This window comes from Parastagonospora nodorum, assembly GCF_000146915.1.
Source record: "Parastagonospora nodorum SN15 chromosome Unknown scaffold_3, whole genome shotgun sequence".
NCBI classification, from domain to species: domain Eukaryota; kingdom Fungi; phylum Ascomycota; class Dothideomycetes; order Pleosporales; family Phaeosphaeriaceae; genus Parastagonospora; species Parastagonospora nodorum.
Window position 1 is genome coordinate 722,179 of NW_001884551.1, and position 24,226 is coordinate 746,404.

General features: G+C 53.6%; 7 protein-coding genes across 7 annotated transcripts; 5 read left to right on the forward strand and 2 right to left on the reverse strand.

Annotated features, from left to right (window-relative positions):
• Positions 1–36: 36 nt before the first annotated feature.
• Positions 37–5,714, reverse strand: SNOG_02166 (hypothetical protein; the record flags this gene model as incomplete). Its single annotated transcript, XM_001792732.1, has 3 exons — positions 37–147; positions 198–5,143; positions 5,192–5,714. 3 exons carry the CDS (start codon positions 5,712–5,714, stop codon positions 37–39), a joined length of 5,580 nt encoding a protein of 1,859 aa, XP_001792784.1.
• Positions 5,715–6,948: 1,234 nt separating this feature from the next.
• On the forward strand, positions 6,949–13,280 carry SNOG_02167 (hypothetical protein; the record flags this gene model as incomplete). Its single annotated transcript, XM_001792733.1, has 3 exons — positions 6,949–11,851; positions 11,895–12,149; positions 12,199–13,280. The coding sequence occupies 3 exons, from the start codon at positions 6,949–6,951 to the stop codon at positions 13,278–13,280; spliced, it is 6,240 nt and encodes a 2,079-aa protein (XP_001792785.1).
• A 594-nt stretch (positions 13,281–13,874) lies between these two features.
• On the forward strand, positions 13,875–15,164 carry SNOG_02168 (hypothetical protein; the record flags this gene model as incomplete). The annotated part of the gene is made up of 2 exons (XM_001792734.1): positions 13,875–14,987; positions 15,051–15,164. 2 exons carry the CDS (start codon positions 13,875–13,877, stop codon positions 15,162–15,164), a joined length of 1,227 nt encoding a protein of 408 aa, XP_001792786.1.
• Positions 15,165–16,190: 1,026 nt separating this feature from the next.
• Positions 16,191–17,493, forward strand: SNOG_02169 (hypothetical protein; the record flags this gene model as incomplete). The annotated part of the gene is made up of 2 exons (XM_001792735.1): positions 16,191–16,273; positions 16,330–17,493. 2 exons carry the CDS (start codon positions 16,191–16,193, stop codon positions 17,348–17,350), a joined length of 1,104 nt encoding a protein of 367 aa, XP_001792787.1. The 3' UTR covers positions 17,351–17,493.
• Positions 17,494–17,619: 126 nt separating this feature from the next.
• SNOG_02170 (hypothetical protein) lies at positions 17,620–17,798 on the forward strand (the record flags this gene model as incomplete). The annotated part of the gene is made up of 2 exons (XM_001792736.1): positions 17,620–17,654; positions 17,684–17,798. The coding sequence occupies 2 exons, from the start codon at positions 17,620–17,622 to the stop codon at positions 17,796–17,798; spliced, it is 150 nt and encodes a 49-aa protein (XP_001792788.1).
• Positions 17,799–18,317: 519 nt separating this feature from the next.
• On the forward strand, positions 18,318–19,554 carry SNOG_02171 (hypothetical protein; the record flags this gene model as incomplete). Its single annotated transcript, XM_001792737.1, has 4 exons — positions 18,318–18,389; positions 18,440–18,681; positions 18,734–18,897; positions 19,028–19,554. The coding sequence occupies 4 exons, from the start codon at positions 18,318–18,320 to the stop codon at positions 19,552–19,554; spliced, it is 1,005 nt and encodes a 334-aa protein (XP_001792789.1).
• A 720-nt stretch (positions 19,555–20,274) lies between these two features.
• SNOG_02174 (hypothetical protein) lies at positions 20,275–24,177 on the reverse strand (the record flags this gene model as incomplete). The annotated part of the gene is made up of 3 exons (XM_001792738.1): positions 20,275–21,741; positions 21,912–23,134; positions 23,643–24,177. The coding sequence occupies 3 exons, from the start codon at positions 24,175–24,177 to the stop codon at positions 20,275–20,277; spliced, it is 3,225 nt and encodes a 1,074-aa protein (XP_001792790.1).
• Between the last annotated feature and the right edge of the window lie 49 nt (positions 24,178–24,226).

The window sequence follows — 24,226 nt, forward strand, 5'->3', positions numbered from 1 at the left end:
CCGTCTATCAAACCCCTCCACAACAACACTCTTGATCTAGAATTGCGCAATCGCTACAGAAACCGCCTGCTCCTCTGAGTGACTGATGCTGATGCTGATCGTCTTGACGCCGACGCGGGTGGCTTCTTCTTGGGCTTGGCCATGGAGCTGGGATTAATGTTAGCAAGTGTTTTGTATTGGAAAAGTGAAGATCGTACCTGAACTTGCGGCGCGCCCGTCTCGTCATTGACGATTTCAATATCCTTAAGCGCTGCGCCTGCGCCTTGACCCTTTACACCTAGCGACTTGAATACGGCCTCCTTTGCAGACCACTTGCCGGTGAAGCTGGCCTGGGGGCTGGCAGCTTTCTGACAGTACGCAATCTCCTTCTCTGTGAAATTGCGCTCGAGGAAAGTGTCGTTCTCAATGTTGAGGGCGCTCAGGCTCTCGACATCAACGCCGACCTTTGTGTTGGCAGTGGCAGTGGCCTGTGTTATCGACTCGATCATCTTTGTCGTCTCCTCGGCCTTCTTGTCCTTCTTTGGCGCCTCGTACTTCTTAGGGAACGAGTAGGTCGCAGTCTTCTTGTCAATGACAACACGTGCGCGAGGGTTGAGGAAGATCTCTTCCATCTTGCTGTCCTCGTATGGTGCTTTGTCCTTGGCGCGGAACATGGTGTTGTTGATGAGGCCATCGTGGAAGTATCGGTACGCCCTCTTTTGGCGAGCCTCGACCTTCTGCTTGTAGGTCGCGAACTGAGCGTGGTCGAGCGCAGCGTAAAGGTACTTGGGGTGGATACCGATAGCTTGCGTGCCCTTTTGACCGAAACCAAATGATGTGACGGAGAACGCTTTGATGCCGTCGGTTTGGATGGCTCGCGACGGGTAGACAATATAATCGAACTGCTCCATGATCTTATCGACGTTGTCGGCATTTCGGTTACCAGGCACGAGACCAGTGTTGAGCACCTGCAAGCAGCCGTTGAACATCCAAGCACCAGCGGGACCCTTGGGATGACCAGTAAGGTACTTCTGGAATATACCAAGCAGTGCGTTACCCTTGGTGCGTCCGAGATGTCGCATCTGCTCATTGACGACGCTGGACTCGTTCTTGTCGTTTGCAACAGTAGAGGTACCGTGGAACGAAGCGACGCCAAGATCATCGACGGTGAGACCCCATGTAGCGAGGGCACCACGGAGAGGAGCAATGCGTGGATCCTTCTTCCAGAAAGCATTGCCCAGGCTGTTCAAAGCCTCCTTCTCTTGTCGCTGAGCCTCGAGCTCAATGTGTGTGGCACGCTCCTCAAGGTAGTCGGCCTCGTTGATGTTGTCGCCTGCATCCTTGATGGCGGCAACCTCTTCTTGGAGGTACATGAGCTCGGACTCTTGCCATTGCTTGATCTGCTTGCGTCGGAGTTCCATCTGCCTCTTCCTGTACTTGATGTCGAGCAGAGGCGATGGGAACTTAGACGGCATCTCACGGGCTGTGGTCAGAACACCCTTTCCGGGAGCGGGCACAGATCGACCGATCTTGTCCGTGGCTGTCGCGGTGAAACCAATGATGCCGTAAATGGGTACACCCATGTCCAACGCCAACTTGGCATCCATGATGACTTGCATACCTGCACCTTGGGACTCCATGAAGCCGTTCCTGGTAGTTGTGGTAGGACGGGACATCTCTCGTGGTGTTCTGCCGTGTTCAAACTCATCCTCGGCGTTGCTGGTCGCTTTCATGTTCGCGAACTCGTATGAGCCTTCCTCTTGGAAGTCATCGAATCCACCGACGAAGCAGACACGGGCCTTGCCTTCAACAATGGTGTCGTATCCGATGTCGATCGATTCGACAGCAGTGGCACAAGCTCCGACTGGGGTCTTGATAGGTCCGGTAGAAGACATGAGCAACATGTTAACCCAGGCACTCATGGTGTTGATGAAGGACTCCTGGAGAATGTCCTTCTGGACAGGCTTGTCAAGGAAGCGGTCTTTGTACATGCCTCGGAGAGCGGTGGTACCACCGATACCAGATCCTACACAGTTACCAACTTCTGAAAGATGCACGTATTGGTAGAACTCGTAGGGGTCGGTGATACCGCTAGCAAGAAGACACTCTGCTGTGGAAACGAGCACAAAGAGTGTAACAGGGTCAACCTGCGCGATGATGTCGTCCGGTACACCGTACTTCTTTGCGTCCCAGCCAGTGGGGATCTGGCCAGCCACGAGGCGGTCAAATCGCAGAGCCTTGGGAATAAGAAGAGTCGCGCCCTTCTTCATGCGCACAGTGTACTCGCCAGAGTCTTCGATGGCAAAGATCTCAACCTTGTCACCATGCTCACGCTTGAACTCATCGGCAAGCTCCTTGGAAGCCTCAAATGGGTCGAGGTCTTCCTCGATCTGGATCTCCTGCATCAGCTGCTTCTGCTTCGGGTCGTAGCCATGGAATAGCTCTGGTTCAATGAGACGGATACCGCTGTGCTCAAGAATGTACTTCTCGTACTTGGGCTTGATCTCCTTGTCGTCAACTGGTTCTCCAGTCTTGGCATCGACCCAACCAGAATAGCTCTTGCCCTTCAGATTGCCGTTGTGGTTCTTGATGAGGCCCATGATCCAGGCCATCTCAACGCAACCCTCCAGAGAGAACTCGCCATAGGCCTCCATCTCCCATCGCGTCCTTGAGTTACCCCAAGGGCCAACCTCAGAGAAACCAGTGACAACAACGACCTTCTCGAGATCAACCATACCCTTCAGGTCCTCATTGAGAGGCTTGACCTCAGTGTCCCAATCAGGCAGGTTGGGGAAGTCAAACTTCATGTTGGCCCTGGGCTCGATCGTAGCCTTCTTGTACAAAGCCTCGCTAGCCTCGCCATTGACGACCTTGTTCTCGATGGCATTCTCCTTGATGACAGCCCGGCGAACATCACTGGTCTCCATGAGCTCCTTGCGGAGGTCGCCCATGAGGTCCTTGAGGTTGGGAATGTACTGGAAGCCACCGTTCAGGTCTGCCCAGACGGGCTCGACCTGGCAGAGGTTGACAATCGGTGGTGCCATGAGCCCGAGGATGTTGAAGGCCATTTCCTGTTGAGAGAAGGTGCGCACACCGTACTTCTCAATGCCCTCAGCAACAATGTTGTTGGCGCTCATGAGGCCTGTGCCACGTGTCCAGCCAATGACAGCTCCGCAAATGGTGAGGTAGTTGCCCCAGCTCTCGGAGTGCCACCTGGAGAAGAGCGTCTCCAGCGACATCTTGGATTCCGAGTACAATCCGTCATTACCAAAGGTGCCATGGTTGGGCGAGAGAGGAAGCATAACCTGCGCTGGCCGGGTCTCGTAGCCGTTGGCTTGCTTTTGCTTCTTGATGGCACCGAGCATACGGAGAAGGTTCGTCAACATGATGCGGTGAGCAAGTTCTGACTTGGAATCAATGCCGTCAATTTCACGACCATTCTCAGGAATGGCGGCGAATGGAATGACATAGTCGAGGTCCCAGCCGAGACCCTTCTTAGCATCAAAGATGTAGTCGATAAGTGCCTCGACGTCCTGGTTGCTACCTTGGTTGAAAGGTACAACGATGAGCTGTGAGCCCTTGGCACCGTACCGGGAGTACATTGACTGGTAGTACTCTGTGACATCGCGAGAGAACCTGGACGTTGTCACGACCACCTTGGCGCCACCACCGATCAAGCCCTGCAGAACTTGAGCACCGATCGAGCCGGCACCAGCACCGGTCATGAGAGCGTACTTGCCCTGGAAGGTCACGCCAGACTTGGCGGCGTTCTCTAGACAGTCAAGGTACACGCCAGTCAGCTTCTTGCTGTACTCCCAGCCATGGTCGTCCTTGCGCTTGAGATGCAGGAAGGGGACGGTCTCAACCTTTCCTTGTTTTTGGGCGCCATTGAGACGGCCGTTGCGTCCACGCTTAGAGCCTGCCTTGCCATTCTCATGCGGGATGATCTGGCCCTCGTTCATTGACAGAGACCGAATGACGTTGGCGTATAGACTCTTGATCTGCAGCTGCGAAGACTTGGAGAGCTTGTGTTGTTGCTTGATGAGCTTGTAGATGCGCTGAAGGTCGTTCTGGACCTTGGTGCGGTTTCCGTACTCTGAGAGCTTGCCGCCCTCGGCCATCTCACGCACATAGTGCTCAAGCTTGCGAACGCTCGCACGGGGCGCCTCCTCGTAGTTCATGTTGCCCTTGACATCGATCTCAAGGTGTGGCGCAGTTGGTACAGCGACATCTTTGTATACGGGGGCCTCGTTGAGCACATCCTTGCAGTTGTCGATGAGCTGCTGGCCGAGCTCTTTGGCGAGCTCGTAGGTCTCGCCGCGCTCGGTGGGGCAGTGGTCCATGTGGTACTGCATGAATTCAAGCAGGAGAGGGTTCGACCGGTTCATGATGGCAATACAGCGGCTGACAATCTCGCGGTCGACCGCCTTGAGCTTGCCGAAAATGATGTCGTAGTACATGCTGAGAGCATCCTGTCGAGCCCAATTCCACGAGGAATCGTAGACACGCGCTTTGAGGGGGGTGAACTGGGGCTCGATGCCTGAAGCGTAGAATTCGCCGTGCTCGGTGGTCCAGAGGTCTAATTGAGCCTGCAGAGCCTCCTGGGCCTTTTGGCCACCCAAGAAAGCTTTGTCACCTGCGCGGAGGTCCATCTTGAGGTACCTGGCAAATAGCTCCAGTTGCTGCTTGAACAGCTGTCTCTGGTCTTTTGTGAGAGCGTCAAGCGCTGCAGGGTCCATCATCATGCCGCCTCCAGCGCCTCCGTCGCCGCCTGCTGCTGTGGGCGCAGACAGGCTGATGCCCGCAATGCCAGCGTACTTGTTGGCCTGGTCGTCCAGGAAGGCCTTTCCGTCGGCCTCAGAGCCCAATCGCGCGGCCGGCTCGTTGGTGATGGCAAGCAGCAGGACACCGTCTTGGCGGCCCTGAGCGAGACCCCATCTTGTCTCGAGGTGCTTGCGCACAGCTGTGATGTTGAAGCCTCCGGGCATTTTCGACGAGACCATGCGCGCAATGAGCGAGGCCGACTGCTTGCCAAGCTGGCCGTTGAACGTCTGCTGCATCGAGGCACCGAGCTCGTCGAGAGGCGTGTCTTCGGGCTTCTCGGGCGTTGAGCCAAACTCCTTGCCCAGGTCTCCGAGGATTTCATTTTGCAGTGTCGATTTGCCTGTTGGGTGTTAGCTGAGTTGTGGTATTAGAGCTGCGGTTCACCCACCTCCAACCAAGTCCTTGATGGCCTTGCTCAGCGGAATGTCCATGAGCGGCTTCTTGAGCTTCTGGGCCACCAGCGCCCGCAGAATGTCGACGGCTGTGACTGGGGTATCGGGCACCTGAGCTGCTGGGCCCGCGCTCGCGGCAGGGGCTGCTACTGGCGCTGAAGCTGCTGCGGGGGCACTCGAGGACGCTGATGGGGCGTCTCCGCCGCCTCCAGCTGCCGGCTCGGGCTCCTCCTCCACGGGGTCTACGTCGTAGTAGATGTCTTTGGCGTCCTTGTTGTAGCACAGAATTTGCCGTTGCACCGAGCGTGCGGCGTCGTGTGCTTCGTATTTGGAGGCCAGCGTCCGCTTGGCCATGACCCCGAGCGTGTCTGCGGGGCCGATTTCGACGATGCGCTCCGTGGTGTTTTCACCAAGGACGACATCTTGCGTCTCAATCCACCTCACGGGCGAGGCGAACTGGTATGCAAGCAGCTCGATGAGCAGCGTGTGCGAGAGCTCCTGCTCGACTTCGGGACGCATGCTGAGCGTGGTGCGGGAGCAATTGGCAGAGGGAGAGTGGGCAGCTCAATGAGCTCAGTGGTGGTGCTCCTTCAATGTGGAAGGAACGGGTATCTCAGTAGAAATTGGAGGAAGGAGCACTGCAGTCGGGGGAAGGAGCGACGTGCAGGCGTGTTGGTAGTGTGAGGGAGAGCAAGAGGAATTAAGCTCGGGTGATTGGGTGGTGATCCCCGGGAACAATTATTTTGATATGGGAGAGAGGTATGTGATCGACGCAACGGCACCCCAACACTTGAACTGGAACAGAGGCTACGCGTATCTCTCGTTCGAAGGGAAGGCTCCAAGTGTTGAGGAATTCTTCGGTTGCATCTAAAAACTACTGAGCCAGACCCCTGCACGGTAATGCTCCACGCATTGGCCGGCTCAACATAAATTTCGCCTGAAGGAGACGGGCTTGCGAAAAGACACACCACGATAGACGCCAATCTGGTGGGACTTGCGGGCGGGCGGTGAGCAGCGCTCCCAAGAAACAACCGTGTCAACAGCAGCCCCAACAGTAGCAGCGGCCATGGGCGTGCAGGCTGATTCAGCGTGAGAAGACTTGGACGGACTTGTAGAACGCTGTCCGTCTTGAGCACGTCAGCAAGTCGTGGTTGAGCTGCTGGTCCGGCTGGTTGAGAGCTTGTATGCAGCGCTGCCCGCTTAATCCCCAACATTACCGGAAGTGTTGTGATCCCTGCATTACTAGTGCGGGTTTCCTGAAGCTCGCTGCAAAAAGTCGACAGCTGTGCCGGCGATAATATGTGACCGTCCCGAGTCCTCCCTCACCTCCTCCTGCCCAATTGCACCCTCCTCTCCCTCTTGATTACTCTTCATATACCCTAAGCATTCCTGTTGCCTGCGGTGGATCTCTCACCCCGCCGCACACGACCCGCCTCATTCCACAGCGAGGGAGCTGCAACAGCAGTACGGACCAATTCCCGAGCACGCCAGCAGATTAGTTTCTCGCTGGTCGATTTCGATTAGGTACGTGGCCGCTATATTGCTACATTGAGCACATCTTGCGAAGGACAGAGCGCGGTGAAGGACTTCTGGGTGCTCTTTCCGAACTTGACTCGCTCTTTCCCCACCACCAGACGAAACTCACCACTTCCCAGTCGCTCCTTCCATAACCCTAATTTTTCCCGCAAGAGAGGTACGCAATGACACTTCAACTCCCAAAAAACACCACACAAACAATCAGAACACTGCTAACATGTCCGACTTGAAGCCTCTCACCATGTTCGGCTCCGGGCAGCAGACAGGCCTCTCCACGCCTCGCTCTGCCGCGAACTTGCGCCCCCTCATCCTCACCCACGGCTCGCTCGAATATACGCTCCTCATCCCGACCGCCCTCCATTTCAACGCCCAGCAGCTGAAGGACACTTTCAAGCTCACCCTTCCCGAGCCCACAGACGAACTCGCCCAGGATGACGAGCCCTCATCGATACCCGAACTGGTGGCGCGGTTCATGGGCTTTGTAGCCCGAGAAGTAGAGGAGGGCGAAGACCCCGAATCATTCGAGGAAGTGCTCAAACTCATCATCACCGAGTTTGAGCGCGCCTTCCTCCGCGGCAATGAGGTGCACGCCCTGGCTGCATCTCTGCCTGGCATCACCGAGAAGAAGCTCGTCACAGTCCGGTCGTACTACGCGGCACGTTCGGCAGTAGAGCGGCCGCTCAAGATGCACGATTCAGCTCTGTGGCGCGAAGCCGACGACGGCAACGCTGTCATCTATGCTGTGCTGGGTGGCCAGGGCAACATCGAGGAGTACTTTGATGAACTCCGCGAAATCTACAACACCTACACCCCGTTCGTCGAGGACTTCATCGCGGCCGAAGCACAGCATCTCCTGCAATTGTCTCGAGACCCGCGGGCTGAGAAGCTCTACTCCAAGGGTCTCGATGTCATGCGATGGCTCAACAACCGCGAGTCGCAGCCCGACACTGAATACCTTGTCTCAGCGCCAGTCAGTTTGCCCTTGATTGGGTTGACTCAGCTTGCGCATTTCATTGTCACTACGAGGGTGCTCGGAGGACATCCAGGGAACGTTCGCAAGCGCTTCGCTGGTGTTACAGGACATTCCCAGGGTGTAGTCACAGCTGCGGCCATTGCCCAAGCCAAGAACTGGGCGACTTTTCAAGAATCCTCAAAGAAGGCCATTGAAATTTTGTTCTGGATCGGTACTCGCAGCCAGCAGGCTTTCCCACGCACATCGCTTGCGCCGTCAGTTCTGCAGGACTCGATGGACAACGGTGAAGGCACCCCAACGCCCATGCTTTCCATCCGTGACCTCTCAAGGAAAGCAGTGCAAGACCATATTGATGCGACCAACGCGCATTTGCCACAAGACAGGCACATTGCCATCTCCCTCGTGAACAGCGCCCGCAACTTCGTCGTGACTGGACCTCCCATCTCGCTCTACGGTCTCAACCTCCGTCTGCGAAAGAACAAGGCTCCCACTGGTCTCGACCAGACCAGAATCCCCTTCACTGAGCGCAAGGTCCGCTTCGTCAACCGTTTCCTGCCCATCACTGCCCCCTTCCATAGCCAATACTTGACCGAGGCGGCGAAGCAGCTAGAAGACGACCTGAAGGACATCAAGATTCCTGCAAGCGATCTGGGCATTCCGATGTACGACACCCACACGGGCAAGGACATCCGAGATGACGGCTCCGACAACATTGTGCCCCGCCTTGTGCGCATGATTACTTCGGACTCAGTCGAGTGGGAGAAGGCGACAGTCTTTCCCAAAGCGACGCACATTCTAGATTTCGGCCCTGGTGGCATTTCTGGCCTAGGTGTTCTGACCAACCGTAACAAGGATGGAACGGGAGTTCGCGTCATCCTTGCGGGAGCCATCGACGGCCAAAATCCTGAAGTTGGCTACAAGCCCGAGATCTTCGACCGGGATTCTGAGCATGCGGTCAAGTATGCAGTTGACTGGGTCAAGGATCACGGTCCACGTCTTGTTAAGACGTCCACTGGTCAGACTTATGTCGACACCAAGATGAGCAGGATGCTGGGTCTGCCACCAGTCATGGTCGCTGGTATGACACCATGCACGGTGCCATGGGACTTTGTTGCTGCCACCATGAACGCTGGCTACGAGATCGAACTTGCTGGCGGTGGTTATTATAACGAGAAGACCATGACCGCTGCGATCACCAAGATCGAGAAGGCCATCCCTGCTGGACGCGGTATCACCGTCAACTTGATCTACGTCAACCCTCGTGCCATGGCATGGCAGATCCCCCTTCTGGCAAAGCTTCGTGCCGAAGGCGTGCCCATCGAAGGCCTCACCATCGGTGCTGGTGTTCCATCTATTGAGGTTGCGAACGAGTACATTGAGACTCTCGGCATCAAGCACATTGCTTTCAAGCCTGGTTCGGTCGAGGCCATTCAGGCGACCATCAACATTGCAAAGGCAAACCCGCATTTCCCCGTCTTGCTTCAGTGGACCGGTGGTCGTGGTGGAGGTCATCACTCGTTCGAGGATTTCCACCAGCCTATCCTGCAGATGTACAGCCGTCTCCGCAAGTGCGACAACCTGATTTTGGTCGCCGGCTCTGGTTTCGGTGGCTCAGAGGACACCTACCCATACCTCACTGGTGCCTGGTCAACTCGCTTCGGCTACCCTCCCATGCCATATGACGGTTGCCTCTTTGGTAGCCGTGTCATGACCTCCAAGGAATGCCACACCTCGAAGATGGCCAAACAGGCCATCGTCGAAGCGCCCGGTCTTGATGACAGTGACTGGGAGAAGACATACAAGGGCCCTGCTGGAGGTGTCATTACCGTGCGCTCCGAGATGGGCGAGCCAATTCACAAGCTTGCCACCCGCGGTGTTATCTTCTGGCACGAAATGGACCAGAAGATCTTCAGCTTGAAGAAGGAGAAACGCATTCCTGAGCTCAAGAAGATGCGCGAGTACATCATCGACAAGTTGAACAAGGACTTCCAAAAGGTCTGGTTCGGCAGGAACAAGAAGGGCGAATCTGTCGACCTCGAGGATATGACCTACACTGAGGTCGTACAGCGTATGGTCGATCTCATGTATGTCAAGCACCAAACTCGCTGGATCGACCAAAGCTTGAAGAGGTTGACTGGCGACTTCATCCGCCGTCTTGAGGAACGCTTCAGCAAGTCGAGCAATGAGTCTCTCATCCAGAGCTACGAAGAGCTCAACGACCCATACCCAACCATCCAGAAAGTCTTCGAAGCCTACCCAGAGGCTGACCACCAGTTGATCAACGCTCAGGATGTCCAGCATTTCCTCTTGCTGTGCCAGCGCCGTGGACAAAAGCCTGTGCCTTTTGTCCCCGTTCTTGACGACACCTTTGAGTTCTTTTTCAAGAAGGATTCACTTTGGCAGTCGGAGGACTTGGACGCCGTCGTTGACCAGGACGTCGGCAGGACATGCATCCTGCAAGGGCCGATGGCTGTCAAGTACTCTACCAAGGTCGATGAGCCGATCAAGGAGATCCTCGACGGCGTGCACCAGGGCCACATCCAAAACCTCCTGCGCGATGTGTACGGAGGGGATGAGTCCCAGGTGCCGGTCATTGAATACTTTGGTAGCAACCTCCTGGGCATATCAGAAGGCGTAGAAGTCGACGGCCTTACCGTTTCGCAGCTCGAAACCAAGACCATCTACCGCCTGTCAGCTGCGCCCAATGTCACCATGCCAGAGGCTCACGCATGGCTCCAGCTGCTGGCTGGATCCACATACTCGTGGAGGCACGCATTCTTCACCACCGATATTTTTGTGCAAGGTCAACGCTTCCAGTCCAACCCCACCGCAAGAATCTTCGCACCCACACCAGGCATGCTTGTAGAGATCAACAACCCCAACGAGCCGGCGAAGACTACCATTCTCTTGAAGGAACTTCACTCCAACGGCAAACTGATCAAGACGGTCGAGGTCAGCTTGACGGGCGACAGTGAGATTCTGCTCAACATGTACGAGGAGCGCACTGCTCTGAAGCAGCCCATTGCCCTGCCGTTCCGCTTCACCTACCGTCCAGACATTGGGTATGCTCCCATCCACGAGGTTATGGAGTCCCGAAACGACCGCATCAAGGACTTCTACTTCAAGATCTGGTTCGGTGACGAGGCATGCCCATATGATGCAGACGTGGCCTCTCGTTTCGATGGTGGTCGCGCTACTGTCACAAGTGAGGCCATCAACGACTTTGTTCATGCCGTCGGCAACACAGGCGAAGCGTTTGTCGACCGTCCTGGCAAGGAGGTCTTCGCCCCCATGGACTTTGCCATTGTTGTTGGATGGAAGGCCATCACCAAGCCCATCTTCCCTCGCGCGATTGACGGTGATCTGCTGAAGCTTGTTCATCTCTCCAACGGCTTCCGCATGCTCCCCGGTGCCGAGCCGCTCAAGAAGGGTGACGTGGTCGACACCACCGCTCAGATCAACGCTGTCATCAACCAAGAATCCGGCAAGATGGTCGAGGTCTGCGGTACCATTACCCGTAAGGGAGAGCCTGTGATGGAGGTTACCAGCCAGTTCCTGTACCGTGGCGCATACGATGACTTTGAGAACACCTTCCAGAGGAAGAACGAGAAGATGATGCAGCTTCACCTTGCCACCAGCAAGGATGTCGCGATCCTGCGATCAAAGGAGTGGTTCAACTTCGAGGAGCCAGACATTGATCTACTGAACAAGACCTTGATGTTCAAGTTGGAGACATTCTTACGATACAAGAACAAGACGGCCTTCTCACAGATTGAGACCATCGGCGAGGTTCTCCTTGAGCTACCGACCAAGGAAATCATCACTATTGCTTCCGTCAACTACCAGTCAGGTACTGCCTTCGGAAACCCCGTCATGGACTACTTGCAGCGCAACGGTGCGGCCATTGACCAGGCCGTGCTGTTCGAGAACCCAATTCCGCTGCACGGCAAGACTCCTTTGAGCCTGAAAGCCCCTGCGTCGAACGAAAACTACGCTCGCGTGTCTGGTGATTACAATCCTATTCACGTGTCTCGCGTCTTCGCAAGCTATGCCAACCTCCCTGGTACCATCACCCACGGCATGTACTCCAGTGCTGCCGTCCGCAGTTTGGTTGAGACATGGGCTGCCGAGAAACAACATCGGCCGCGTCCGAAGCTACCACGTCAACCTTGTTGGCATGGTGTTGCCAGATGATATGCTCGATGTCAAGCTCCAGCACACTGGTATGGTTTCTGGTCGCAAGATCATCAAGATTGAAGTCAGCAACAAGGAGACAGAAGACAAGGTCCTTCTCGGTGAGGCCGAGGTTGAGCAGCCTACCACCTCTTATGTATTCACCGGACAAGGATCGCAGGAGCAAGGCATGGGTATGAACTTGTACGACAGCAGTCCTGTCGCACAGGAGGTCTGGGATCGTGCCGACAAGCACTTCATGGACAACTATGGTATGTGTTATATACTAGCTCACGGCACGCTTTCACTAACACGTTTTAGGCTTCGCCATCACCAACATTGTGAGGAACAACCCGAAGGAGCTTACCATTCACTTTGGTGGACCCGTCGGAAAGGCCATTCGCCAGAATTACATGTCCATGACCTTCGAGACAGTAGCTGCCGATGGTACCATCAAGTCGGAGAAGATCTTTAAGGAGATTGACGAGAACACTACCTCGTACACTTACCGGTCGCCAACTGGTCTCCTGTCAGCCACGCAGTTTACACAGCCTGCTCTCACCCTAATGGAGAAGGCGTCGTTTGAAGACATGCGCGCCAAGGGTCTCGTCCAACGTGACAGCACCTTTGCAGGCCACTCTCTCGGAGAGTATTCTGCCCTTGCTGCGCTGGCTGAAGTAATGCCGATTGAAAGTTTGGTGTCGGTTGTGTTCTACCGTGGTCTCACTATGCAAGTCGCAGTCGAGCGCGACGAGGCTGGACGATCCAACTACTCCATGTGCGCTGTCAACCCGAGCCGTATCTCGAAGACTTTCAATGAACAGGCGCTACAGTATGTCGTCGAGAACATTGCCGAGCAGACGGGATGGCTCTTGGAGATTGTCAACTACAACATTGCCAACATGCAGTACGTTGCTGCTGGTGACCTCCGCGCGCTTGACTGCCTGACCAACGTCACCAACTACCTCAAGCAGCAGAAGATCGACATCCAAGAGCTCATGCAGAGCATGTCGCTTGAGGACGTGAAAGCGCATCTTGTTGAGATCATCAAGGGCTGCGCAGAGCAGACTGAGGCCAAGCCCAAGCCTATCGACCTCCAGCGTGGATTTGCCACAATCCCCCTGAAGGGCATCGACGTGCCATTCCACAGCACTTTCTTGCGATCTGGCGTCAAGCCCTTCCGAAGCTTCTTGCTGAAGAAGATCCACAAGACATCCATCGATCCCTCAAAGCTGGTCGGAAAGTACATTCCGAACGTCACGGCCAAGCCATTTGCGCTCACTAAGGAGTACTTTGAGGATGTGTACAGGCTGACGAACTCGCCCAAGATTGGCAACATTTTGGCGAACTGGGAAAAGTACGAAGAAAAGGAGGAGAAGACGGAGACCGAAGTCGCAGCTTAGGCGGCGCAATGTTGATGCAGTCATTGTTTGTTCATGATACAGGCGTCGGCTGGTTTTGAGTAGACTTTGTGATATGATATCCGGATGGCGTACATTCATGTTGATGACGGCTTAGATGGCCTATAGCAGTAGAGCTTTGTAATGAAAATATTAGCACATTCACTGATATGCTGCGCAATGTCTTGACTAACGCGCGTGCTTCTGGTATGCCTAAGGCTTACATAGTTTGAAGCTGAGGGTAGTGAATGCTTGTGATGCCTCATAATTCACTCCCGAGCTCAACGACTTCCGCGCCCAATACAAGTATTCCATCGGCTCGAGAGCTTTCTTCTCCCATTCACTCCAACATCGGAACGCGAGTCACAACCGACCGTCAACCAGTTCCGGATCAGCACTAGCGCGACCCCAGTTCCAAGGTTCATGGTCAAGCCACACACGTGCCACACGTCTCGGAAGTCCGCAATTTGTTGACAAGCACGACACCCGACCTAGCAACGGCGCCCCCTCGTCGCCCTTCACCTCCACCCACCACTTTCCACAGCGCATTCAGAGGCATTCGAGATGCATCGCTCACATCGGCCGTCGACTACGCCTATGGACTTTGAGTACACCAACGGCAGAGGACCAGTCGACCAATCATCGCCGTTCCTCAACTTCCAGCAGAACCAGCAGTCAGCAAAGAAGCGTAAGCACAACAGCGGCGCACCAACATCTCCACACGGGCGCACAGATGATGTATCCAAGTTTGAAAAGCTAACTTCATGGCCGTTGTTCGGCCAGTCAGGCACACATTCTGTCCTCGATTCTCCCTCTAAGAACGTGTTTGCGACACCGAGTCGGCAGCGCGAGCCAGATAACCGGTCCTACTTCTCGCAAGACAGCAGCAAGCCGCTGCCCCTTCCGCCTCACGTGCAGAACGCGTGGGAGCCCCGCACTCCACAGAGCACCTTCGACTTCAGCTCGGGCGGGGAAACACCCAACACCCCAGGCGTGGACAGCGACGCCGCCACACCAGACACGCAATTGGCCGACAAGATGGGACGGTTAGCGAACGGCGAGTCGAACAGCCCGCGGAAACCCGCAAAGCGTGACAGCTGGTTCACGCGCACATTCAAAGGCAGCCCGAGCCCGCTGAAGGAGAAGGACAACAGGTACTACTCGTCTAAAGCCGATAACCGCATACAGAAGCGGCGCACCGAGCGCTCGCGGTCAAAAAAGCGCACACTGCGCGACATGACGGACGACGAGTCGGACAAGGAGCGCCCGAACGCTGGCGCGCTTCCAGCCCCGGAGCAGGGCAAGGACCAGCAGACATACGCCATGAACGTCGCCAGCTTCATGCACTGGGTCGAAGCCCACCCGCACCTGCCTTCTGTGCTGTCCTACTACATGCAGCTCTGCGTCAACTTCTTCCTGGCAAGCGGCTTCGTCTACATCCTCTACTGCGCGTGGAACGGCATCATGGCGGACGTCGACATTGAGTCCACGCGACATTTATCCGGCGTCATGGTGGAAATTGCCGAGTGCTCAAAACACTGGAATGATAACCGCTGCGAAAACGCTGTCCCGGGCATGGTCAAGGCATGCAATGTCTGGGAGACATGCATGAGCCGCGACCCGAAGAAAGTGGCGCGCGCCAGCGTCACAGCGAAGACTTTCGCCATGATCTTCAATAGCTTCGTGGAGGAATTCAGCTATAAATCCATGGTATGTGTTCTCATCCTCGTATATCTTTCCGCCTGGCTCGGTCAACACAAATCCCCCTCCCAGCGCTCGCGCGAAAAGCAGGCCTGGCAAGAAAAAGCCCACCCCACAACCCAACGATTCCAAACGCACTACGAAGTCGAAGAAGTCGTTGGCGACGCTGACCAAATGCTCAAATAGATCTTCACTGCAATCATCATCTTCGGCGGCTTCAACCTCTCGAATTGGGCTTTTGGCCTCTTGCGCCACCAACAACAAAATCCCTCCCAGCAAACACCCAACCCCAACGAGTTCATGCCCCAGACGCCTCATCGCAACGTTTCGAATCCGTATCTTGAGCAGAACCATCAAAATTATCAGCAGAACTGGCAACAGACGCCGTACCAGACGCCATATACGCAGAGTAGATATATGGATCCACCGCCGCTTGTGCACACTCAGAGTGCGCCGGTGCTACAATTGCCTATGGCGCCACAGGAGGGCGCGGGCATGTTAGATGAGAGGGAAAGAGGGAAGACGCCGAAGAAGAGAGGGATGTTCAGATGATTTCTCGGAATCGTTTTTCCCTTGGATCCAGGACATATTTCTTGTATTGTTACTTGAATACGAGCACCTTTCTCTCTTGGTTTGGATCGAACTTCTTTGCATTCTGAGCGTTTGTATCGAAAAGCGGGAGCGGGCGTATAACGATATGATTGTAATTTCTACGACCTTCTGTCGAAAAAGTCGAGACTTATTCACTTTTACTTGTACTGTGTAAAGTGCGTCCTGCTGACTTTCAATTACATATAGCACCCCGCATTTGTCACCCAGGATCCCATCCCCACGACCACAATTCCTTGCTCACACCAAACGTTGCATCTTTCAATGCTCACTTCCATCGGCTGTATCGTTTATGTTGTAGTGGAGTACAATAATTCATAAGCACTAATTCATGAATAGCGAAAGATGACAAATGGCGCCATAACGTCATCGGCACTACTTTATCGCCGACGGCATTTCAAACAGCAGTCGTAGGAATTTTCCATACCAGCCGAATTTGGCCGACTAACAGCCTGATTAGAAACACTCCAGTATATAAAGTTAATCAGTGATGTAGGCTCAGAATGTACTTCGTTACTCCAAGTTCGCAGCTCACTATCCCTCCGCTATCTCTGCTCTGCGAAAATCTTCGAATTTCATACGAAACCATCAAACACAGCGATCATGTCTGGATCACGCCTTTTCCAGCCCCTGAAGGTGGGCAACATTGAACTGAAGAACCGCGTTGCCATGGCTCCGTTGACTCGGTAGGTGCTGTGATGTACGAAGTCATGTGACATAGAGATTCTAATCATCGCATCAGATTCCGTGCCAACGATGAACACGCTATAATGCCAATGGCCGCAGAATATTACGGTCAACGAGCATGTGTGCCAGGAACCCTGCTCATCACAGAAGCAACCTTCATCGGAGAGCAATACGGTGGCTACCCCAATGTCCCAGGCATCTACAACCAGCAACAGATCGACGCATGGCGAAAAATTACCGACGAAGTGCACAAGAAGGGCAGCTTCATCTACCTCCAACTCTGGGCCCTAGGTCGCGTAGCAAACAAGAAATTCTGCGAAGCCCAAGGCATAACCATCAAAGGCGCCAGCCCCATTCCCCTTGACGACGAACACGCCATCCCCCAAGAAATGACTGAGCAAGACATCAAAACCATCGTCGCAGCCTACGCCCAGGGCGCAAAAAATGCGATTGCCGCCGGCTTTGACGGCGTCGAAATCCACGGCGCAAACGGCTACCTCGTCGACCAATTCCTGCAGGATGTCACCAACCAGCGCACCGACGCGTACGGCGGCAGCGTCGAGAACCGCTCGCGCTTCGCCGTCGAAGTCACGCAGGCCGTTGTCGATGCTGTAGGCAAAGAGAGGACGGGCATCCGCCTCAGCCCCTTCTCCGACTTTCAGGGCATGCGCATGGCAGACCCCATTCCGCAATTCTCCGACATCATCAAGAAGCTGAACACCTTCGGCCTCGCATACCTGCACCTCGTCGAGTCGCGCATTTCCGGCAACGCTGATATCGAGGGCTTTGCGCCCATTGATCCGCTCGTGCCATTGTTCGATGGCCCGTTGTTGATCGCGGGCGGGTTCAAGCCCGAGTCTGCGAAGAAGCTTGTCGACGAGGAGCGCAAGGATCGAGACATTGTTGTTGTGTTTGGCAGGTATTTCATCAGCACGCCGGATCTGGTGTTTAGGCTGCAGAAGGGCATTGAGTTCAATGATTACGATCGTGACACGTTTTATATTCCAAAGAGCGAGAAGGGGTATACTGATCAGCCGTTTAGCAAGGAGTGGAAGGAGGCGCAGGCGAATTTGTAGGGTTGTACAAGGTAATAGACTATAGATGGAGACTTGTTTCTGAGCGGCATAGATATTTCTCCTCAATCCTTACTTGATACCTACTCTTACAAAATTGAGCACACCAAAACGTGTCTACGGCGAGGCTTGGACACAGTTCTTGCAAGTTCTCGGGTTGGTCGTGACTGCTCTGCTCAACTAGCATACACGTGGCGGGCCGATTGTTGGGCCATATCCTTGGACGACAAAGTCTGTCACGCTATTATCGCTTCTGACGTCTCGCGTCTGTCATGGCTACACTGTGGCAAGCGTGCAGGGGCACGTGGTAAGATGCATATATCTTGCAAGATCCAGTACCGCAAGCGAATACCGGTACCAGGGCACCTTGGAATGCTGTGCATCATGGTACTGCGCCGCACGCGGTTATCGATATCGGACGGCTAATCTGTACGACACTGAATGGTTCTGATGCGCATGCATCACTGCCTCGAATTTAGGCTGTCGTTCGGATCATCGCTGCGTGTCGCAGCCCAGATGCATGTTTAGCGACTCAAACTGATCATGTTCAGTCCTTGTTCAATCTTCCAAGGCTAGACTCTCATTCTGTAATTGGTTTCCAGCATATATGAAAAGCAAAGGTCCCGTGAAAACTTCACAAAGTCGATATGAATGCAATAGCACGAGCGAGTTCATCTGGAAATCGTCTTCCGAGGATGTCCGCCCTACGAAAACGGTTGTGCAACGCTACTAGCCACGCGACCATGGACGATTGGCTTTGTCTTGATGGTTTACTTCAGCTGGGCGTCCATTCAGCGAAACATGTGCCAATGATGGGCATCACACCTTATCTTCTGGGCTGAACTCGAGTTCGCGCTGTTTTTGGGCTCGAAGGATAAGTAAGTTACGGCTCCCAGACTGACTCTTTGTGAGCACACAAATTACTTCGTCTTGAAGAGGAGACCACTGCGGAAATTCACATATGGCGACTATGGACAACAAGCAATTGGAAAGCATGGTGGCGGTCGAGAGTAAATCCGATGATCTGGAAAGCACTCTTCATGTCAGTCACTCGCCCAGGCAATGAAAAAAACTTTGCTTAGCACATCACAGCACACGCGGAGCTCAAGCTACGATGCCCTAGGCACGGCGCAAGAAAAGAGACTTGTGAAGAAGCAAGATCTCCGGATTCTGCCATTATCCGCCCTCTGCTACTTCATCCTCAACATCGATCGATCCAACGTCGGCAATGCGAAAACCATGAACGCGGCGACAGGCAACGACTTGCTATCAGAAACTCGCATGAGCGAGATGGGATACACTGTGTCTCTGATGATCTACTTCATTGTCTATGCGTACGAATATCTTGTATTGATCGACTGCGGCACGTAGCTGACCACTCTTTAGACTCGCAGAAGTGCCGTCTAACTACCTTTTGAAGATGTTTGCGCCTTCGACGTGGATTGCGTTCTTGATGTTTGCTTGGGGTGCGATCACCATAGGAATTGCTGGCGTTAACTCTTATGCTACTGTTGCTGTGACCAGATTCTTGTTGGGTCTGTTTGAAGCAGGTGAGTCGATCGTGAAGAGATTGCAGTACTTAGTGCTAACCCTTAAGGCTTGTTTCCTGCCATCATCTATCACATCAGTGAGCCAGCTCTAACGCGAAGCACTAACTCAACGATGCTGACGTCTCGACAGCGTTCTGGTACCGAGCAGACGAGCGCAGTCTCCGAATCGCCTTGATCATCGCCAGCGCAACTCTAGCCAGCGCATTTGGCGGCGCTCTGGCCTTTGGAGTCGGCCACATGAATGGCGCATCAGGCCTAGCAGGATTCCGTTGGCTCTTCATCATCGAAGGTGTACCTACCTGCCTCGTATCCATCCTGATATATTTCTGCCTTCCCGACTACCCCGAGCACGCAAAATGGCTAACCGCAGAAGAGAAGGCTCTGTCCGAAGTCCGCATGGAGGGATCGCAAAGCAGCGTCAAGTTGACCTGGAATGATTTCAAGGAAGTGTGTGTTGAATGGAGACTCTATGTACATTATGCGATGTACTTTGGTATCTGTTGCCCGTTCAGCTCTTTGGCGTTCTTCACGCCTACTATCACTGCGGGTCTGGGTTTCGAGGGACTGCAATCTCAGCTCATGACTGTACCGCCTTATGTCGTCGCGTACGTCGTAATGGTCACTGTCTCGTGGTCGGCAGATCGCTTCAATGCGTAAGTAAAGCAAGTCATTCATTTGAAGGCTGGTGCTGAAATCTCCAGTCGAGCATTGCACTCCGCTGTGCTTGCTACAATTGGTGCTTGTGGCTTCATCGCATCAGCAGCCTTGCCTCCGCAAGCTTACAAGGTCGGTGCAGAAACCTCTATTTCATGGCTTGGCAGACTTGCTAATGCTTTCCAACCCAGTCGCGCTACGCATGTCTCATCATAGCGACCACAGGCGCCTTCTCTTGCATCCCACCCCTCCTTGGCTGGCTCTCTGCCAACCTGCAGAACAGCGCTCACGCCGGGTTTGCAATTGCTCTGAACATAGCCTGGGGAACGCCAGGTCTGATTCTTGGTGTATGGATCTACAAGAAGTCAGAGAAGCAGCGAGGATACCCCACAGGTCACTGGGTGAATGCTGGTCTGCTGATCTTTGTTGCTGTAGCTTGCCTGGGCTTGAGGGTGTATTACCGCGCTCTGAATAAGAGAATTGGGAGGCAAAGTAATATGGCTAAGGCGTTTTGTTACTGAGTGTCGGTCTAGACGGGCTGGTCAATGCAGCGATGCAGTCCAGGTCCAGGCATCTATTTGTTCAAACAACAACAACTACGGCTGGATATCAAAGTGGAACATGTCAGGCGAGAAATTGGCGAGTACATGGGGAACTTCAACAAGAACATCTCTAAAAAAAATGATACTTCGATTAATACGCACGAAATTTACTCCGGCCGGCTTATGGAGCAACCTCTGGAAGTGTGCGATCCACCGCTTCTTGCTCCTCTGACTCGAGGCTTTCAGATACGGATACCCAGTCAATAATACCCTTCCCAACTTCTGGCGGCTCCGCTTCGGCTGCAGGATATTGCTGTTCTTGTGTGACCACATCGGCCATCTGAACTTGATCTGAACAAGCGCTTGACTTGACTGCATGACCGTCCGTCACCAAGAATAGTAGCCTGGCATCTTCTATCACAACACCCTCAGCGCCCAGCTCTTTCACTGCTTGCGGCTTCAGCACCACTACCCCGTCGCATCGATTCAGCATTCTCAAGTACTGCTCTCGGGAAACGAACTCATCGTTCTCCAGGCGATTTTGCAGAAACTCCATGACTTCCATGCGGTGCGGGTAGTGTGACACCAAACCTTGTCGTATCCTCGATTCAGGCTTATCGGCCTCCATGTCTTTGCTCTTTTCAACGATGAAAAGCTTGCACTGTGCGATCGATGAGCGCCATTCGTTCTTTGAAGACGTGTTCAGCCAGCCTAGAGCTGACGGACACGCATGTCTCCCAGGACGGTATAACTTGTGATGGCGTTGGTACTTTTCTCTTTGGCGGCCACCTGCAGTTTTCTTTGTGTCTGCGGCAAAGGCGACGGTTTTGCGTGTCTTTGCCTTTTTGCCAGGCGACGCAACATTCAGTGGGTGCTCATGCGGTGAATGAGATGGCGATGTCTCTGGAGGGCCGTATGCGGAATTTTGTGCTGTCTCCAGTGCCTTTATTACGGACTCTGTTCCTGCGCTGCTTCGACGTGAATGGCGCTCACACCATAATCGCTCCTGTACTAGCATCAACTCGAACATGCTTTCAAGATTGGCCATCGCCAGTCTTGCGTAGCACCATGCTTTCTTAAGTGTCTGATATTGGTCGAGTTTTGAACCATTGCGCTTTGTTGGAGTTGGCCTGGCCGGGCCGCCTTGTTCTTTCCACCGGTCGGCGATCAGGTCCAGATAGCTGGCATAAATCTTCCACACGCACTCCGGACAGTGTTTGTGAAACAACTTGAGCTTGTTGGAGGGATGGCGTGGATGTTGACATGGCCTATGAGCCCCGGGTGGTGTTGGCGACTGCCAGAGAAGGAAGTCATTATACCCATACGGCGTTGGTGCATACGGTGTGGGCGCCTCGGAGGATCTTATATCGAGTTGCACGAGGTATGACTGGTAAAGTTTTGTCTCTGTCTCGGAAAAGATAATATCGGCCGTGAATCTAGGGAATGGAAAAGTGCCCTTCGCCTGTGCAATATTGGCTGCTGTGATCAAGACTCCGTTGGCTGCGGATCCAGATAGATACTGGCGGAAAAGCGAAATGAGGTACATGGTGAAGAGCGAGTTGATGTAGACCAACGGAGCAGGATTGTGCGAGGGCGCAGCAAAGAGGCAGAAGAGGCGCAAACACATGCTTGCGCTTGTGACGACATACTGCGAAAATTCACCGGGTAGGATTTCAGTGTAAATTTATCATTCTCAAACGTACGTCATATCAATTGCGTTTGCTCTTTCACTCCGCTCTGTCACAAACGCTAACTCAATTCGGCGCTATCGCCAAATTTATTCCCTTTGCTGACTCACGATGCTGCGGATTACTGCACAGACATCTTTAGGCGCTTGAAAAGATGGCAACAGGAGTCCGTATCTGTCTCGTCGACAGCAGCTTTGAAACTGCGCGGCTTCCAAATTCCAGTGCACTCGCGTAAAGACGTCCACTGGCCATAGTCCACAACTTCTGACTCGTTAGGATCCTCATCATCTACGTCCGGAAATGAGACGAAGCGAATATCGAGCACTTGACCTGATTGGATCAGCACAACAAGAGCATCCGACTCTTCCACGAGATATACCAACTCAGCTTCAGAGTCGTGGCTTAGGTTTGCTGCTTTAAGCGACCAGTCATTTACATAGTCCACGATGGTATCGGCGCCATGATAACAACCGAGAATGTAATGCTGCAGATCGATATAGTCCGTGGGGTCATTACCCATCTTGCTGAACTCGGATAATGAGTCGGTCATAAACACTTTCATGTTAGTCAAGTCTTGATACTGTGTGTCGTACGTCGTGAAGGAGGTTTCCGCCCATACCTGCCCAGATGGTGCCGCGTGAGCGCCAGGTTCGTAGTCGTCACTACGACGGTTGAAGTCGCGATCAACGGACTCAAAGTTGATAGGCTCTTGGCTGATGCGAACTGCATGTGGTTCGTCGATAACATTCGGATCGGCTCTGCAAGTAATCTCTGGCGCAAAAGAGACTGTCCTGCGCAACTTGCTGGTAGAGTGTTTGCGCTTGACGCCCTTGTGCTGTGAAGGCCCAGGAAGTGTTGCCGCCGGGTACTTCGTCTCCATGAGTGCGAGCTGCGAAGCTTTTAGTGAAGTGTTTGCGCTTTTCGCAGAGGCCGTGTCGAGCGGCCATTGTGATTCCCAGTGCGCTTCGTGCTTGATGCCAACATCAAGACTGCTTACGATCGTTTCAAGCTCCAAGCGGGCCATGTGCCATCCCTCACGTATGTCTCTGTAAGCACGTTTCGTGGGACCGATGCTAATCCGGGGACCGCCAGCGATACTGAAAGAGTGCCGGATAGCATCCAGAAACGACAAACACATGCTGACCTCACAAATTGGGCAGTAGCCTTTGTTGCGAGTATCGGAGGGATGGAGAGTATGACCGCATTTGTTTGCCACGTGTCCCATTTTCTGGATCTGAAATTGGCCATTTCGATGGACGAACTCATAATACTCCAATGCATAGCGAAGATGCCTTGGGTTCGCGGTTGGTGCGCGAGCTCTTTGCCACTGCTGGAATTGGACATACTCGAGACCTGCGGGTGGAAAAAGGTGGCGAGCGTGGATGTATCGTGCAGTTGACATCAGGGAGAGTTTGTAACTGATTCGGTGTCAAAGGTGAAGGCAAAGATGAATTAAGAAGTGAAAAGGCGCTTGCTAGCGTCGTTTGCGAAAAAGAGTGGGCCTGTATGACATGCTTTCATGACGGTACTAATTCTGCGATATGAGAGACCTAGAAGCAAGGCAATCACAGTTTGCTGCCACCCCCATGACAACACGTCTCACAGGCCTCATAGGCGGTTTTTGCCCCTTAACGGGTGCATGAGCTGTTATGCTAGATGTTTCTGGTCAAGTGTTGCCTTTGAAGCGAAAATGCTCGCCGGCGACGGGTATGTTTCGATCCGAATTGGGTTGGGTATCATTTTTTCAGCTTCAGTCCTGCTCAAGTTTCAACTAACTCCACTGAGCCTGTAGTCAGATACTAATCTTCCCAACTGTCCGTGTCGGAGCTGTCGGCTTCAGAGCTATCTACTTCGGAAATACCTGCAGCCGTAACTCCCGGGTCAGGGACATCCGCGTCAATGAAACTGTCCAAATCTTCTGCGTCCCAACTCTTGAAGAATTCCCCTCCTGTTAGCGAGCTATCCTTGTCTACCAACAGCAGCCAGTCTGCACCATCGAGTTTGCTGTCGAAGCCTTCTTCATCCGTTGCATATGCATGTTCAAGAAAGTCCATGATTTCGCCTCTTCGGGGATGGTGCTGAACGACGCCTTCGTTTCGCTGAGGAGCTTCATAGTCGCGAGCTGTCGAATTCACTTCTTCTGCCGAACCTATGTAGACAGTAAGTTGTTCAATGTTGAAGTGGTTGTTTCTCATGAATGAAGTGTCTCGTATCTTGTAGCCTTCTGAGACCGCGAAAACTCCTGGCTCGTAGTTGGGGCCTGAGCGGTAGTACTCATGCGAAGGGCGGCCTGCCGTAGTTTTGGTATCTTCAGCAAATGTCACGCGCTGGGACGTCTTGCGAGTCTTGAATGCGGTGCGTAGTTGTGACGGATTCATGTTATTGGTTGTGAGCATGATGATAGGGAGGGTACGAGATATTTATTCAGATGATGGCGAATCTGAG